Source organism: Capsicum annuum, chromosome 3, assembly GCF_002878395.1.
Source record: "Capsicum annuum cultivar UCD-10X-F1 chromosome 3, UCD10Xv1.1, whole genome shotgun sequence".
Lineage (NCBI taxonomy): Eukaryota > Viridiplantae > Streptophyta > Magnoliopsida > Solanales > Solanaceae > Capsicum > Capsicum annuum.
Genome location: NC_061113.1, coordinates 27,235,761 through 27,248,614, shown reverse-complemented (window position 1 = coordinate 27,248,614; position 12,854 = coordinate 27,235,761). Strand labels below are relative to the sequence as shown.

At 38.0% G+C, this 12,854-nt stretch overlaps 1 protein-coding gene across 2 annotated transcripts in view; it reads right to left on the bottom strand.

Moving 5' to 3' along the window:
- LOC107864063 (fumarate hydratase 1, mitochondrial) overlaps positions 1-12,645 on the bottom strand; it is a 20,969-nt gene extending 8,324 nt beyond the window's left edge. The window contains exons 1-6 of one of the 2 annotated variants that reach the window (XM_016710319.2): positions 12,323-12,645; positions 12,018-12,175; positions 4,536-4,653; positions 4,225-4,374; positions 1,646-1,756; positions 1,469-1,552 (exon numbers count right to left, since the gene is read on the bottom strand). In XM_016710319.2, the coding sequence (XP_016565805.1) occupies positions 1,469-1,552; positions 1,646-1,756; positions 4,225-4,374; positions 4,536-4,653; positions 12,018-12,154 (600 nt within the window). In that variant the 5' untranslated portion in view covers positions 12,155-12,175; positions 12,323-12,645. The remainder of the gene's footprint in view (positions 1-1,468; positions 1,553-1,645; positions 1,757-4,224; positions 4,375-4,535; positions 4,654-12,017; positions 12,176-12,322) is intronic. The other variant, XM_016710321.2, reaches the window with a different exon arrangement.
- Positions 12,646-12,854: the final 209 nt, after the last annotated feature.

The following is a 12,854-nucleotide window of genomic DNA, read 5'->3' as shown; positions in this document are numbered from 1 at the left end:
CGGAGATTGCATACTCTGTTGGTGTTATTTCTCAATTTATGCAAGATCCAAGAACTCCTCATTTAGAGGCAGCGAAAAGGATTCTACGTTACATAAAAGGATCAGTTGATTAGGGTCTTATGTATGAGAAAGGGAATGATTTTGTGTTGCAAGGTTTTACAGACGCGGATTGGGCAAGTGATACGGCTGGTCGTCGTTCAACTTCAGGGTACTGTTTCAACCTTGGATCTGCGGCTGTTTCTTGGTGTAGCAAGAAGCAGTCCACTGTTGCTTTGTCCAGTACAGAAGCGGAATATATAGCAGCGACAATGGCAGCCCAAGAATGCATTTGGCTGAAATGCTTGATGGGAGATATCTTTGGCAAAGTAGACTACGCTGTGCAAATTCAATGTGATAATGAGAGTGCCATCAAACTTGCTTCAAACCCAGTTTTCCATGGGCGAACAAAACACATAGAAGTTCGTCACCATTTTATTCGAGAGAAAGTATTGAATCAAGAAATTGAGTTGAAAGGGGTTCATACCAGTGAACAAGTAGAAAATATTTTTACAAAGGCTTTAGCTAAGCCTGTTTTTGAAAAGTTTAGAGTTGCTCTTGGAGTCATCGACAGTAAATACGCACTAAGGGGGAGTATTACAAATTAGTGTCTATTTACTGCTTTATTAGTTTTACTTAGTTTTACCAAGTCTAAGGGTTAGTTCCTGTATATTTGGGATAAGTGTCAATAACAAAGTTACCAGTACTTTGATATGGGAGTATATTTTCAGCAGTTTTTTAGGAGTAAGTTGTGTTAGTTTAGGAGTTATATATTCCTCTTTCTACTGTATTCTTTTAACGTAAGCTTTCAATAAAAATTTCAGTTTATTCTCCAAATTGCTTGTTTCTTCTCATCATATAAATAAGAATTTTTCTGTTCAACCCTTTATTTTAAACTGAAGATGGATACATCATAATGCTCTGATCTAATGCTCAACCAACTACACCAATTTGCACCTACAATTTAAAAAGGACAAGTTGCTCTGTGTTGAGCATTAATGACCGAATAGGCAAGAATTGCAACTTTCTTTTTTTTTTTTGACAAGAAGAAGAATTGCAACATTGTGCCCCAATAATCCAATATCTCCAGTTAAGTCAAATCCGATTAACCATGTCCTAGAATTTGTAATTTTGCATCATTACAAGAGAGTAACAGCGAACATGGTTAAAAACAACTTAAGATAGTTCCATTGGCTGCAAACCACTCACAATAAATATAACCATTACAAAGAATCTAGATTTAGCATTTATGTAAGCAAGCAAGCAGAATTGCAGGATACAAAAAACACATAATGCTGTGTAATGTGCATCAGAAATTTTGGAGACCATTTTTCCTTTTTTTGGGGGGGGGGGGGGGTTGGGGGAGGGGTTGAGAGAAGGGCTAAATATAATATTATAATACTATATGAGAAAAAAATAATTAACGTTTTACCTTTGAATTTAGTGAAGTATGCAACTGCTTCAAGTTTGGTACTAATCTTTTATTTAGCTCCATCGCTGCAGCAATGTGCATCACCTACACATGAAAAATACCCATCACTAAGAAAGCTTAATTTTGTAAAAAAGAATAGCAACATAAGCAACCAAAGTAACATTAAAGGAGGCTTACCGTAGGAAATGTATCATTTGAAGATTGCGATCTATTTACATGGTCATTTGGATGCACATGTTTGTCTCCTGGCTTATGGCCAAGTATTTCAGCTGCTCGATTTGCAATAACCTGAAGATATTAGATAATATATAATTACAAGGGGGAAAAACACACGAGTCCATCAAAAATCATTTTTTAAACCAATCCAGTCAGCAATAGGATGATGACAAGAAATATGTAATTGTTGCTAACTTCCTCCAAATCTTCAGAAGACATAATTCTGCAAGCTATTTATAGTCTGAAATATTTTAGCAACCAGAGAAACACAGAGAGCACATACTGCAAATGAAATCAAATGCTGAAGCACTGTGGTTGAATAATCTTGGAGATAGCCAACTTTAAGAGGAAAAAAAAGTACTTTCTGGTGCAATCAAGGAAACACCAGAAAGGAAGTAATAGTTTAAAATCTTCCCTAAACCACCAGAAGCTAACCAATAAATGCACTGAATGTTTTAAGAGGCAGAATACACATTTATGAAAAATTACTCTAAATGTCTGAGCAGTTTTTCATCAATCACAATTCTGCATAATAAATCTATCCATCAAAGCAGGTATATATCTCAAATTTCATCCGCAGAGCATCAACAACTATTGAATGTAATAAACTTTCTCCATTGCAGGTAACCAAGTGTCCAAGCCCGTCAAAAATAGAAAGGTCGATGGCAGTTCCCTATGGCACATATCAAAATAGTCAAAAATCGAGATATATTGGGTCATTGGCAGAGTAATTCGATTGTTTGTTGCAACAAAGTGTTCAGTGAAATGCAGAAGGGAACAAGAACAGTCCAGGACAGATTGATAATTGTACGAACTAGGAAGTAGGAAATAATCATGTGAGCTCTTTTATATTGATCTAATCAATATGTATTATCTGGAGATAACTGCACCAACAATCACAATATTCTGGAAGATAGAATAGTCATGTTTCTAGCATGCAAATTACTGGCACTGGCGCAAGATCATACAAGGCGATAATAGTTCATTCATTCTACAAATGTAGGCCACTTAATGCCCGTACTATGCAAGCCCAGGACAAGACATCTGTTGCGCGGACAATATTATATTGGAGAGCACATTGAGTAACCCAATAATAGGAATAGGTCTATCATCGATAAAATGGAAAGAAAATGGAACTTGAGCCTAACCTCAAAAGCTAGCTTAATGAATTGACCAATATCATATTACAAGGACCTAGGAAGCGACAATATATTCCTCAACTGATGTGGAACACTAAACAACATGTCATCTAAAGATGCAAATAGACTATTGTCTGTAGTTCAACCTCTAGGAACACTTCGAACACTTTTCAAATTCCACAATCTGATGTATGCCAATACATCATGTATTCTTAGGATTGAGATCAAACATTTGATTTACGGTATTAGATTTGGACATACAGCTTGAAATCTTAGGTTTAGGTATGCAAGTGCACAATTTTTTTAATTCAATGTTATCCCTGGTATTACCCAATACATTGTTTAATTGCCTAACATACTTAACCAAGAAAGAAGACCGGCATAATGATTTACCAACAAATAAAATGGCCTTTTTGATAAGAAAAAACAATAACACAGAAGTCGCCCAAGGAAATTGCACATAACAAAGGTCTGGGCAAAAACCACCTTAGTTTATGTATCCATCTCAATTCGCAGTCTTCCTTCCCTTAATATAGCCCAATTCCTATCTACTGTATCTCTCTTGCCTCACAGTCAAATTTGAAACTAGTGAAACCCAATAACATTGAAAATAAGGACACTGTGATTGGTTTCAGACGCAGAGAACTCCATAGAGGATGAAACAAAAACAATCTAAGTGAAGGGAGACAACGTTTCAGCATTCCTTACCCATTCCCCAATATCAACAACAACAAACTCAGTGTATTCCCACATAGTGGGGTATTCCCCAATATCAACTTAGTTTATTTTTTCTTGCCTCAAGTTCAGTAATAAAGAACACTCGTGAAATACTTTCTCCAAAATGACTGTTTATACTAAATTAGAAGTGCTAGATGACGAGTCCTTTTAATAGGTGTTAGGGGACAAGTTTATCCTAGAAGCATTAGCAAATGAGTCATAGTACAAGAGATTATTTGTAATTTGGCGATATCGAAATGATAAAAATTTCTTTTAAGAAGAATAAGTCAGTAATAGCAAGATGAGAGAGCACCCAAGGGTGTGGCCTAGTGTCGATGACGTGGCACGAGAACCATGAGATCTCAGGTCAAATCCAAGTGAAGGAAAAGTATGCGAGGCGATTTTCCCATTTGCCTAAATCTTTGGGGGTAGAGTTACCGGTACCTGTGCGCACAAGCTAGGTGGGCACTACCATAAAAAAACAGCAAGATGAGAAGTTCTAGGAGGAGAAGACATGCCCAATCACAGAGAAAGGAATATATTAAATTAGAGAATCTGGATATTTTCGTCAAACAAAAAGCACCATTCTTTTGAAGAAGGTTATTCCTCTATCTGCTTAAAGCAGTTGATAAGGCTCAAGCCTAGAACAAGCAAAGAACCGCACATTCATGAACTTCTGATTACCTCGTTAGCATTCATGTTACTTTGAGTGCCACTGCCAGTTTGCCAAACCACCAAAGGAAAATGGTCATTCAATTTTCCTTCTGCAACCTCTTCAGCTGCTTGCATTATTGCTTTTCCAATAGATTGGTCAAGGCCATAGTCCATGTTCACCTGGAATATCATAACTACACATTTAAAATAAAACTCCAAAACAACTGCAGTCAAGCATTACAACATGCTTGCAGCTAATACACCAAACTTTTGATAAAATGTAAGAGATAAAGAAGAAGTTGTCAACAGCTTAAGAAGGGAATAATATTACTGATACCAACCTTGGCTGCACACTTTTTAAGAATACCGAATGCACGTATGATTGGCTCAGGCATTCTTTCACGATCACCCCCAATTTCAAAATTCTGCAATGATCTTTGAGTTTGTGCCCCCCATAACCTGAAGGAGATACAAAAAAGACAGAAAAGAAGAGGTACAATTAGAAGGATACTCAGGCTATGGTAACTTAGAAAAGAATTTCAAGCCTCAATACCTGCCTGAAATTTCACACCTACTACTAGGTCTCTAGCTCATCAACGTTAAATGCACAGATCGAGCAGAGAAGAGAACCAACCCTTTGAACGTAAAGAGACAAGTGGTGCGCCCTAGGTACCTCCCCCCGTCCAACACCACCGCCCAAAAAACAATGAGCTACACCGAGTAAGATAGCAAATTTAATGACATTCATTGCAGAACAAGTCTACTTAGCAGAAAGGAGATTGCTGCCTTCAGAATTAATTTTCCAAATAAAGGAACGAACTCAGCAAATTCAATAGGCTATTGTAATCCATGATTTGCCTAACGGAGAAATCATAAAGATAGTGGATGCCTCTATCACCCCAAAACAAGAAGAAGAATTGCACAAGCCAGAAAGAAAAGTCTTCTTGTAGTTCCACTTCTTGCCTTTCCACCAATTCATAAAGACATCTATGATTCTTTTCTCCCAGATGAAGCAGCATACGTTGGTCCGGAGACCTATAAAAAGGAGATGGTTGTGCCACAAAGTACTCTTGTGCACTTACGTCATTCGGTCCACGAACAGAAGGTGGGGACTCATAGTCTTCCAGGCCTACTTTGGGGGGTATGAGTAGTGTGCATGTCCGAATGTGTTCCTACCTTATATAGGCGCATAACTCCAACACCCTGTAATTGTGCATATTCAGTAGTATTGTTACTGCACGTGTAATTGTGCATATCCAGTAGTTAGTTACCTACAGCTCATAGGATTCGGATTACACTTTTGTCATTTAGAGTTCACTAGGAATACTCCTCCTGTAATATAGGAGTTATTGTTAATCTTTGCTTGTATTTAAAGTGCCTCTGCACATCGTAAATAAACAACAACTTTTGCACTCTACTTATTTTTTTATGGTATCAGGAGCCTCAATACACTCTAAAGAGTAATATTTTTTTCCTCTCCCACCCACCCTTCACAAATGGCCGACACTCCTCGAGTTGTTAATGCTGACAACAACGTCGGCCCGATGGTTGTTCAATTTAACCTTGCGTCCCAATTGCCCATAAACTTGGCAGCCATAATATTGCAACGTGGAAGGCGCAATTTTCCATGCTTATGCATGGTCATGACCTCTATGATCATCTCGATGGGTCTACACCTTCCCTATCTCGCACTATCACAGTCCCTAGTGCCAATCCTACGTTTACTCTTTGGTTTCGACAAGACCAACTCATTCAAAACGCACTTATGGCATCTGTTGATCCAACAATTGCCACAACTGTTAAAATGGCTACCTCCACAAAGACAGCCTAGGATGCACTACACATCGCCTATGCGAACAAGTCCCAAACCAGAATTTTTAATCCGTGTGATTGACTTATGGTCTGACCAAAGACTTCCAGCCAGTCACCGTCACCAAATATTTGCAAACTATTCGATCTATTTCTGACGAGCTCTCTACTGTTGGCGCCCCAGTCTCCAACTCTGAACTTATTGTCAAGATCCTGAGTGGTCTGGGTATAGAGTTTCGCGAGATTACTGCTATCATTCGTGCTCGTGACTCCACTATTACTTATGAAAAGTCAAGAAAAAGTCCCCAATCAGATTACTGCTGCTACTACCTCCAACAAGTCTAGTATTTCGAACAATCGCACCAATCGTCGCCCCAACAATAACAATGGCAACAACCACCAGTGGCTATCCAACATCACTTTACTTCACCCAATCAAAGGCGAACTTCGACCACCAACAACTCTTTTGATGGTGTTCGCTGTCAGTTGTGCAACAAACCAAGTCATGTTGCAAGTGTTTGTCGATCAAAATCTCACAATCACTTTGAGGCGAAGGCCAATTATGTTTCATGATTACACGCATCAGAAAATCCTTGGATACTTGACTCTGGAGCGTCTCATCACATCACTGCCGAACCTCAAAACTTGCAGCCATACAATGGGATGGAGCAGGTCTCCATGGGTGATGGTAACAAAATACCAATAACTCACACTGGTTCAACTCAATTAAATACATCAAATAAATCTTTTAAACTCTCTGACACTCTCTGTGCTCCTAGCATTAAACGCAATTTACTCCCTTTCATTTTTTTGTGAAGGACTTGGCAACGCGGACTCCGTTGGTGGATGGTCTCTATGAGAAACTTACCCTCCGTGTCTTCTCCTCAAGTGCATTTGACCTTCAGCAGCACATCCATTTCTACCCGGCATCGTCGGTTGGGTTATCCAAATGCAAGAGTTTGAAAGTTTCTTTTGAATAAATTCTCGCTACCTCAAAAAGTTTTAGTTTGTAATTCTTGTTCCTCGAATAAGGCCCATCGCCATCCTTTTAAACATTTTAGTTTATCAAGTACCAAACCATTTCAAATAATATTTAGTGATTTATGGGGTCCTTCTCCGGTTCAATCTATTGACAAAAGATTATACTACTGTATTTTTGTGCATCAGTATACCCGATACACCTGGCTTTACACATTGAAAAATAAAAGTACACCTGGCTTTACACATTGAAAAATAAAAGTGAGGTTACAGACCTTTTCAAAAACTTTCAAGCATTAATTGGATGTCACTTTAACATGAAAGTTCTTTCTATCTATACAAATGGTGGTGGTGAATACAAAAGTCTTGATCCATACCTAAGATCTCAAGGTATTGAACATCGTTTATCTCCTCCATACACCCCCGAAAGAGTCGCTCTTACGGAAAGACGTCATAGACATATTATTGAGACAGCAAGAGCTTTATTTCATGAAGCTTCACTTTCATCGACTCTTTGGTCTTTTGCTTGTCAACATGCAGTTTATCTGATAAATCGCTTGCCAACCTCACTTTTACAAAATAAATCACCTTTTCAAATGTTGTTTGGTCAAGATCCGGAATACAATTCTTTAAAAAAATTTGGGAGTCTCTGTTATCCCTGGCTCAAACCTAATTCAAAAAATATATTAGAGTTACGATCAACACCATGTGTATATTTAGGATTTTTGTTAGTTCATCATTGTCACCAAGTTTGATCCAAAATCTTCAAAAATATATTTATCTCGTGATGTGAATTTTTTTGAAAATAATTTTCCTTTTCAAAATATATTTTCAAATACTTCTTCAACTTGTAAAACACCTGCGTGGGAAAACTCAACTGACACTACCCCAACAATATCCCCTATTTTTTCTTCTCCATAAGCAGCGAATTATTCAGCCCAATACTTATCCCAAGTACAGATAACAACAACGCTCTCAAAGACACTGTCTTCTCTGTCTATGCTCCAACAGAATCTGCAAGTTCAGGTACCTATCCTCCTCTTCTTCTTACAAATTCTCTTATTCCTACTGATCTCAATGACACCCGCTCTTATCCCCCATTGACTAAATCATCATCTTTTCTAATTGTATACAGTCGTAGAAACAAAACAATGTCATCTGATAGCCAAAACTCCACTGCCCGTCCCTCTACCTCAATTCCGTTACAACCTTTCCCTGAACCTGTTCAAGCCACAGAACCTCAGCAACCTTCTTTTCCTACTCCAAATCGTGTTGTGACTCGTTCACAACACAACATTTACAAACCAAAAACCATTCTTGACTTCATGGCTCACTTATCCCCTCCATCAACCCTACCAGCTTCAAACAAGCAAACAAACACCCAGAGTGGCAAAAAGCAATGAAAAATGAATTTGATGCATTATTGAATACCCATACATAGGATTTGGTACCACATGCCCCCACAAAAAACATTATCTCTTGCAAATGTTATACAAGTTAAAAAGAAAAGTAGATGGGACAGTAGATCTCTACAAGGCTCGACTTGTTGCAAAGGGATTTACACATCCTGGAGTTGACTATCATGCCACATTTAGTCCGGTCGTCAAACCAACAACAGTGCGCGTGGTGCTCTCGATTGCTATCCAACGGAATCAGCCCCTACGCCAACTTGATGTCAACAACGCGTTCTTACAAGGTCGTCTAGAAGAAGAAGTGTACATGGTCCAACCTCTGGGTTTTGCAGACGAGCAGTTCCCAACCCACATATGTCGTCTAAAGAAAGCAATATATGGCCTTAAGCAAGCTCCTCGGGCGTGGTACAATGAACTTAAGACATTCTTTCTTTATCTGGGATTTGTCAATTTAGAATCTGATGCCTCACTCTTCATTCGCAAAGTGTCGAACAAAGTTTTGTACGTATTGGTTAATGTGGACGATGTCATCATCACGGGGAACCACAATTCAGAGGTAAATCAGGTTATTGATTGTCTTGCTGGGCATTTTTCCATTAAGGATCTTGGGAAACTAAATTTCTTTCTTGGAGTGGAAGTGCGCCAAACTACCAAAGGAATCATTTTATCATAGTCCAACTACATCAATGAAATCCTCTCTGACGAAAACATGAACGACTACAATTCAGCAAAAACCCTAATGATTACCACTAAAGTGCCTCAACTCCATGATGGAGCGGAACCAACTGATGCCACTCACTACAAGAGAGTTCTTGGAAAACTACAATACTTGTCTTTTACTCGTCCAGACATTAGCTTCTCTATGAATAAATTGTCTCAATTAATGCACTCGCCATCTGAAGTGCACTGGAAAGCACTCAAATGAGTACACAGGTATCTCCAAGGAATGCTTCAGTTTGCTCTTCACATTCAAAGAGGTAATGATTTCAAGCTACACATGTACTCTGATGCGGATTGGGCTGGAGATGCGAATGATCGAGCTTCCACTATTGGTTACATATTGTTTTTTGGCCAAAATCCTGTGAGATAGTCTTCCGGGAAACAAAGAACAATTGCTCGCTCATCAACTGAAGCTGAATATCATGTAGTTGCAAGTGCGCTGGCTTAAACCAACTGGGTTACAAATCTACTAAGAGAATTACATGTTTCACTTCCTCAAAGACCAACTATTTATTGTGACAATGTTGGTGCAACTTATTTATGCACAAATCTGGTTTTTCATAGCCGCATGAAGCACATTGTTGTAGACTTTCACTTTGTTCGCAAACAAGTCTAGCAGAATCAAGTTCACATCGTTCATATTCATGCTACAGATCAACTCGCAAATACTCTAACTAAAGCTCTACCAAAGCCAGCCTTTGATAAACACCTATTCAAGCTAGGTGTTGCTACACATTGCGTATCTTGAGGGGGGCGCGTATTGGCACATAACTCCAACACCCTGTAATTGTGCATATTCAATAGTATTGTTACTGCATGTGTAATTGTGCATATTCAATAGTATTGTTACTGCATGTGTAATTGTGCATATCCAGTAGTTAGTTACCTATAGCTCATAGGATTAGAATTACACGTTTGTTATTTAGAGTCTGCTCTGAATGCTCCTCTTGTAATATAGGATTTATTATTAATCTTTGTTTGCATTTAAAGTGCCTCTGCACATCATAAATAAACAACAGCTTTTATACTATACTTTTTTACTCGGTACGCGCGGATTTGTACTACGAAGTGGAAGCAGACCATTCAACTTGCCATAGCTATGTATTGAAAAATTGTTATGCCAAAATGAGGAAATATAAATTAAATATTACCCGTTTCTATTGACATTTTTGATTAGTGAGGCAGCACAAAAATCCAGAAACAACAAATTAGATTGATGGAACTGCAAGACAGATAGGTCATACTTAATTGATTAAAGGTCACCCATCCAAAAAGGTTTATTGCAGAAGAATTTGAAAATATGTCAAAAAAGGAACAGCAAAATCTAATCACCGTGGATTAATCCAAGTTCTATTGAGATCCAGCAAAATAAAGTTCAACCTTTCAACGACAAACTTAGTATGACAATTTTAGATTAGTTATCACATACACCCTTGTTGATAAGAGGAAAAGCTACACGTAGCAGATACTCTAGCATAGCTGTTGAATTGTCAGTTCAGAAATCTATAATTGTTCTGAACTGAAGCATTTCGATAAGCTTGACTGGAGTTTTAGTAGGTTAAGGGGGAGTCCGAAAACTTCTGTCATATCTATGATGATGACAGCTGATTGCTGAAGACTGATAAAGCAGAGAACAGAAAAGAAACATGTTCACAAGGCAAAAAAGAACTGCAAGGTGCAGTCAAATCCATTAGCAACATAAATCCTCCAGTTAAACGAAATAGGTATGGTTTTTACCTAGTATATATGAGTTTAAATCCGAATTTAACAAAAAAGAGTTACTTTGTAGGGGATTTCTTCCCATTTGTCTAAACCTTGATAGACAAAATTACCCGTGGTTGTGCTAGTGGAGGACGTAGCAAATATTGTACCAATATATCGTTGAGGTGTTTGCAAGCTGAACGAAACCACCATTGTCATAAGGGGGGAGGGGAAGAGAGAAATATTTATAGCTTATCTCTTCCACAATCTACTTTCCTTTTAGAAACATGTACGGAGCCTTGCAATAGCATAAAATCCTAAAGAACTTTAAGATACAACCAATCATTCAATTACTAATACCTCAATCCAAAAAAATATTGGCTCGGCTATCTGAATCCTCTATATCCATTCATTACAAGACGCAACAACAACATACCCAGTGCAATCCCACAAAGTGGGGTCTGGGAGGATAAAGTATACACAGACTTTACTCCTACCTCATAGGTAGAGAGGTTGTTTCCAATAGATCCTAGGCTCAAGAAAAAACAGTTCAAAGCAGTCCAGGCAAAAGAAGTAACGGAAGTACAAGAAACAGCAACTGATAACAAAAAACAACACATAGTAACAGAACAAAAACTACAACAAAATAATATGATAATTGAGTTATAAGGAATCAACATATAGTTACATAAATCAAAGGACAAGAAACTAGAGAAGGAACATTAAGATTACTAATATAGATGGACAAAAAGACAACTTGCTGCTACCTACTAACATTCGATCCTAATCCGTATCTTCCACAAACTCCTATCTAAGGTCATATCCTTGGTTAGCTGAACATTACAAGATCCATCACAATCTGATTAATTCTCATACTAACATCAACCTACCCTTCTATATTCAGTTTCAAACAGACTATGTTTTCTAAAATTTCCGGGTGTCCTGGCAATCTTGCAGCCTTGCAAGCACCTCGACCAATTCCACGTGATACCTGCCATCTCCCATAGCACTATAAGGTAACTGTATCCACCAAGGCTAGGACAGATGAACGAAATCACCTAATGTTTTTGCCTTTACTAGGATTTAAACACTAGGCCACACCCTTGGATGCGTTCAGGCACAATATTAAACATGAGAAAAATGGAAAAACAACAAAATAAATGAGCGAATAAATGGAAAATAAGAGAGAATGAAAGTACGAACTTGTCAGATGGAACAAGAATAGGACCAAATGTATCTCTTTCCTCTCTGAAAGACGTTGAGAAAAACCTCCAGCTATAAGAATAACGCAGTGAATCTGATACAGCTGATAATCGACGGGCTGCTACTAACATAGCCATTTATTTCTCTGCAGCTCTAAACTAGATCAATACAGATACACACAAACAAAACGGATCGATTAATATATAAAATGCATACTACTATATTAAAAGTGAAAAAAGATGTATAGTATATAGATTTTGGCACAAGAAAAAGCAGAGGCAAGTAGTTAGGGTGAACAAACAAACCAGGAGTCAATGAGCCGCCTGTATGGGAGTTGGTGGGAAACGGAAATGTTGATGCTAGCGCGTATCAGAAAATTATATATTTATATATAATTAATATTTTTATGTTATATAATATAAGATGTTGACCCTTCAATTAGTTGTTATAATTACTTTTAAACTCCTTAATCAAAATTTTGGTTCTGGCCACTCTAACAGCAATACTGGCTGTGCTGAATGCTGATGTTTGTAGCCTACAAGTTAAGGAAGTTGGAATAATGCAGAGAGCAACAAATGGAATCCGAAAATGTCACAACGGCACACCTTTCAATAATATTGTTACTCCCTCCGGGCATCTCTACTTTTTTTTTAATTTATTTGTTATTTTGTTAGTTTTCCGCCCGGTGTTTGATGTCCACGTTGAAGCCCTGACTACAGAATTTTCTTTATATTCAGGACTTAAACCCGAGACCTTTGATTAAGGATAAAACAGTTTAACCACTGCACCATAACTTAGGTTGATCCGCGCATCTCCACCTATCTATTGCTAGTGTGG